The following is a 6000-nucleotide window of genomic DNA, read 5'->3' as shown; positions in this document are numbered from 1 at the left end:
AATGGACACCGTACACTAGCAGTGTAGCATGAAATAATGTTTAGTTTTGATGACCTCACTGAAACTGCCTTATTGCCGACAGTAGCGTTCACCTGAGGGTCGGTGATTCTAAATCCTTTCAGTGATCTGTGAGCAGGCCATCTTCTATGATCCCGGCAGGATCTGCTCATGGCCATTGCTTTGGGTATCCAGAGGTCCAGCCCTTGCAGTGGGGGAAACTGTTAGCATGGTGGGTCTCAGCCATTGTTAAGGCATTTCAGAGGTTTTCTTATGTTTCACCCGGGGTTCCTCCCCTGGCTGGTGTTTAAGTTCCTTTTATATGTCCCTTTTGCTCATCTTTTTTATGTTAATAATGTTACTGGTGTTAATTATTTGCATTATTCTCTATTTTTTATTAGTTCTGTGTATTTTTAATATTTATGTGTCTATGCTTGTTCTGTTATGTTTTGTGTGTTCTGTGAGTGGTACCCCAGGAGGCAGGGCCACATGTCTATGGTCATCAAGGGGCTCCCTCAGCCCTATAAAAGCTAAGGAAACTCCCAGAGTCCCTTGCGGTTCATTGAATGTGATAGGTGGTAAGTGAGCTCTACCGCATTACTTTGCTATTTTTGGTAATTAATGAGTTTCTGGATTCTTGTGATCTTTTACTCTGTTCTTTTACTGTACCTCTTGGATTTTAGATTGAGACTATGATTGATTTTTGTGATGAATCCTTCACAAGTTTCAGCAGTCCATATTAACAATTCCAGGGGTAGGAACATGTAAAACCAGGCTAATAATGTAAACGCTTCCAGGATTAAGTTGTCTACTCATATAAAACAGAATCCCTGGAGGGTAAAGTGCTTTCTGTGGACACATTTCTATGATTAAACACCGTCAGCTCACGTGTGATAAGTTCAACATACCAGCTGGATTGTGGTTATTCTTAAAAGTTTCGCTCCTCATAAACTCTGACGTCACAATCGCTCCAATCAGCAGTACCACTGGCACTGACATTCCTGTCACCCGGGCTCCTCTATTGGTTACCTTTAGCTTTTTCACAGTTTCAATCTGATCTGCAAATTAAACACATTGTTAGTGCAAAAAATAAATAAATAAAATATTTAAAAGATGAATGGCTGAAAAATGAGTGGCTTACAATGAGTTCTCAAGGCGTGAGAAGGAGTTTGCCATGTTTGCTATGTTTTGCATGCTGAAACATGAGAGTAGCCACAGATTTTTATTGTCAGCCATCTCTTTACTTGTGTGTCTTACTGAACTTGTCTTTAATTCATCTTCCCACACCCCATTTTGACTTCACAGAATTTAAATGCTCATCTACACCAACTAATAAACCTGGAATTTCAGCTCCTAGTGCTCTCTCTCTGAACGCTCGTGGCCCTGACACTTTCTCTTTCCAAAGAAATGTCAAATAAGCTGAACTGTTGACCAGCTATTGGATAGACGTTGAAATGCACTGAGTGAGCGCGCCATGTTGTCACACACAGTACATACTGTACATATCAGATATTCCATCAGCCCTCGCTTAGACCTGTCCTTACAATCTCTGGTAAAGTTCAAGTAAAATCTACCCAACACTAACCACTGCTTACCAACTAACTGCAAGTAAAATGGCGGTTTGCTTCATTCCACTTTTATAATCCTGTGGTTAGTTTAACAGTTTGAATTACATCAACATTTAGAATATTTTCTAGGCTTTATGTTGGCGTTGGGTGGTTACAGCAGTTTTTATGAATTTATTCATTCTAATAAAACTAGTGTGATCTTAGCAGACTTTGAGCCACAAAGAAGTGTTGGGGAACCAGAGGATCCCCATTTAATCCAAGGCTAGAGAGGGAAGATCTCTCCCAAATAAACAACACCTGAGGGGCTAAAACAAGAATAAAACGTAATGCTTCTGTGTGATCCTTCGCAGTTGCGGTTAGTCAACAAAATGGCAGCCTCCTTCTGACCCTGGTTGGTTTTGATTCCTGGAAGAGGCAGATCATAACGAAGTGGACCTTAAAGTGATGTTTCAGGTTCCCGTGAACTGCCGATGGAAAGAGACATTGTGTTAAAGAGTGCGCCCCCTCTCTGCTTGGGGTGGAAGTGCTTACCTGTACAGAGCCTCGAAGATGCCTCCTAATGACGTGTGCCTGGTACGAGGAAAGATGGCTCAGAAACAACTATACACGGAATGTAGAGAAGAGAAAGTGAATGTGATTGCTGTCGTCATGTGAGCCATTACAACGGCAAGAACTTGGGAGCCATTATAAAGCTAAAGAACAGACCAACTTAGTCAAGGAATCCAGCAAAAATAGGAGCATTTGGATCAGAAAGGACTAAGCAAAAATACAATCTACTTATAAAAAAATTCTCAGTTACTCATTTCCATACGTTTTACTTAGTTTGATGTCTTAGAACTGGGATTCCCAAACTCAGCTCTGGGGACCCTCGGTGGCTGCAGGTTTTGTTCCAACGAGTTCTGTTTAAAGTTGGACTCCTGGGCTAATTAAGTGAACTGTTATTTCCCAAGTTCTTGTGTTTTGGGAATAATATAGAGGTCAGAGAACTATGTTTGGTTACAAAAGACAAATATATATATATAGACATATACAGTACATATATACACATATATATAGTGATAAAAGGTGCTATATTGTGCCCGACACAGACTCGCACTGAGTACGTGTAAAACACAATAAAGACTTTATTTTCTTCATTTCTTGGGCACGTCTTGCCCGTAATCCCCACAGGCACAACACAGTCCAAATAAGCACACCTCTCTGGCACCACCACTCCTCCCAATCAACCTTGTCCTCCTCTACCCGACTCTGGTCCCTGAGTGGTGTTCGCTGGCTCCTTTTATAGTTCACCCAGAAGTGCTCCAGGTGCTTGATCACCGAGTTCCGGCTGCACTTCCGGGTGTGATGCATATGCTGCCCAAACACAGCACCCCCTGGCGGTGCCTGCGGGACCCAACAGGGCTGCACCCAACTCCAATTTCCAGGAGGCCTGTGGGAAACCAAGGCAATACTCCACCCCGGGCACCGGGGGGCAACCATCAAGTGTCCAGGGGGAGGTATTGCAGTGTCCAGGGCTGCTCCCCCTGAATATAGTGTGCAGGGTGTCCCGGCTGGACATGGATGCCAGCTGCCTGCCACACTATGTACTAAGCAGTTTTATGGAATTAATATATTTTTCTTGTTTTAACAGTATATCCTTCTTGATTTTCATTCTGTTTTCTAATTGTTTAATGAATCCATGATTTTCTAATTAGTGGCTCTAACGCTAAAGTAGTTGCAGCCTTTCATGGTTCAGTGCCGTTTGTCGTGGTGTCTGCTCTGCTCGTTTTTAGTTGTCATTATTAAGACACGATGAAGGGAGCAAACTGCACAGAGAAAAGGACAAAACAGAATGAAATCATCAAAAGTGAGTTAAGCATTTCAATCTCTAGCAAAAATAGAAATATTTCTAAATGTCTTACACATTTTGAAATCATGCTGCTGTGCTTTCTTAATGTACAATAAGAGAAGAGAAAAAAATATATACCAGCTGATTAAATGAGATAAGCGTCATCCGCTGTTGCTCACCGATTATGAATCGGATCGAAACAAAACCCTGCAGCCACTGTGGGCCCCAGGACCGAGTTTGAGAAGCCCTGCCTTAGAAGACTAAACTCCCACCTTCAACAGATGGAAGAAAAGAAAAATGTTTGTTCTTTATCCTACAGAAAACAAACAATTATGCTTTAAGTTTTAAAACAAACCTATATAAATTCTCTTTTCTGTTAAATGGTATTTGAATTAACCATATTATCCAAACAACACCATAAAACTCTGGACATCAGTGGCCGTTAAAGTGCTCTCATTCTATAAAAGCCGCGTTTGATTTTTCATAAACGTATCCGTGTCAGAGGATCGCCTTCCGTGCTCACTCCTGGACAAGAGGGGGCGCCGTCACTAACAGTCTTGTCTTATTTTTCCCTCACAGCTTTGAGGAACCGCCCCTTTAGGGCAACAGAGCCAAAGAAGCTCCACCCCTTTTGTGTCATCTGTTACAAAAGGGGGACATTCCTGGAAGGTGGCGTCCTATTTAGACCTGACCACGCTAGATATAAAGTCCCTAAGAACGTCACCAGAGCAGTTTAAAGAGATCAAGCTGACAACTGCTGTAGCGTCACAGAGACAGCAGTGTTTTGCGTTTTGATCTTTTTTGTTTGAATTAAATGGGTTTCCCCAGCTGGCACTCCAACTCGCCCCGCCGCACTCAGCCCCGCACATGGTGCACAGTGAGCACTGCGTGATTTTACAGTGGAGCCGGGAATGGCTTTTGTCATTGCTTATTGTGGAATTTTTTGTTTGCTCCACCTTGGAAGTTATTGTGTATGTCAAACGTAAATGTTTTGATAATGGAATGTTGTTGTTAGTAATTTTGTTTCAGGAAAATGTGGTACATGTTTGATTGTATTATCAATTTATAAAAGAGCATTTGTTATGTTAAATACACTGAGTCTAGAAGAACCGCTGCCTTTGTACTCCTAGATGACTGCTGCCAGTGACGGTAGTTGAAGCTCCACACAATAGAAAAGGAAAGATGGTGGGCCTGTGTGGGGCTCACCAGATTATCTTTCCCATATGACTTTCTAGGCTTGTAGCCTGCTGTTTCTTTACTTACATTCATTTTCAGCCGATGTCCTCTTCTCTGTAAGCCTCTCATTCTCAACAGTGCAGGACACAAACATGTCTCCTGTCACAATCACAGTCAGGACGCTGGTGACACTGTACAGACCCCTGCTGTCTCGGCTCAGTCTTGTGTCTACTCGGCTTGAGTCCTGAACTGGCTGTTTATTCACAGACCACTGGACCTTGGGAGCAGGAAATCCCCCAGTAGACACGCATGTGAAATAGGCTTCTTTATTCTTCAACATCGGTGCTGATTGTCCATAAACTACTGGGACAGAATAACTCTCTGGAAAGACAGAAACACATTAAATGGACTAAACCAACACTCACAGCCCCAGTTTAAGCCTCAATACGTACAATGGACTGGGAAACCGGGCTGGAGAGGCCTCAGTTTGGCTCACAGACACCCCACAATCCTTCACAATGACGCTTTACCAACTGACTTCAAATACTTTCACTGGATTTGTTATACCTGACATGAGAACATTTTATTTTTATTTTCTTAAAAGGGGGCAGACAAGTAAGCAATTCATTGAACAGTTAAACATATGACATAATAAAATGTTAAGTAAATGTTCTTAACACTTACAACGTCTATCTAACTTTTGGACAAAATTCTCTAGTCAAGTTTTCAATGTCCTAATATTCACCACACTAACTGGTCAATTACTCCATGTCTTTTGTTTTGTGTCTAAAGAAAAATGTCCCAATGTCTGTTCAAAATTCCCTCTTAAAAGTTTCCATCTGTGTCTTCTTCAAACATTTTGAAATGACATCTGGGGTCCACTGAACTAAGTCCCATCATAAGTTTGTTAAGTTACTTTGTAATCACCATTTGCTTAAACCGCGGGTGTCGAACTCCAGTTCTGGAGGGCCGCAGTGGCTGCTGGTTTTCATTCTAACCATGTTCGTAATTAGTGAACCAGTTTTTGCTGCTAATTAACTTCTTTTGCCTTTGTTTAAATTAACTTGACTTGTTGTCTCTTATTCCTTAATCAGCAGCCAAGTAATAAGGAGACACAAAATGAGCTGCCACGTGACCAGCTCACCTGTGCACATCACACAATTTCTGAAAATATCTCAAATGAGGGTTAAACTTCCTTCAGTCCCTCCTCGTAGCTCAGAGCTCTCTGTCCCAGAATCAGCCGGGAGACCAAAACTGAGCACAGAGCTCCAGGTCAGGGACTGGACTTTGGTAAATAATTCCATTGGGTCACCTAAATCTGCATAAGGAATTTGCTGTGTAGAATGATTAGTTCTAATTCAACGCTTTTAGCCTCTATTTTAAAAAGTCTTATAAAAGCTGCTTTTTTACCCCCCAAATAAGAAATCACAA

General features: G+C 41.9%; 1 protein-coding gene across 3 annotated transcripts in view; it reads right to left on the bottom strand.

Moving 5' to 3' along the window:
• LOC120517183 (ICOS ligand-like) overlaps positions 1-6000 on the bottom strand; it is a 90384-nt gene that overhangs the window by 29804 nt on the left and 54580 nt on the right. For 2 of the 3 annotated variants that reach the window (XM_039739357.1, XM_039739354.1), the window contains exon 6: positions 906-1055. In XM_039739357.1, the coding sequence (XP_039595291.1) occupies positions 906-1055 (150 nt within the window). Of the gene's footprint in view, positions 1-905; positions 1056-4656; positions 4951-6000 lie in introns of all 3 variants that reach the window. The other variant, XM_039739365.1, reaches the window with a different exon arrangement.

Source organism: Polypterus senegalus, chromosome 1 (genome assembly GCF_016835505.1).
Source record: "Polypterus senegalus isolate Bchr_013 chromosome 1, ASM1683550v1, whole genome shotgun sequence".
Classification (NCBI taxonomy): domain Eukaryota; kingdom Metazoa; phylum Chordata; class Cladistia; order Polypteriformes; family Polypteridae; genus Polypterus; species Polypterus senegalus.
The sequence above is the reverse complement of the archived record's forward strand: the minus strand, read 5'-3'. Positions and strand labels throughout refer to the sequence as shown.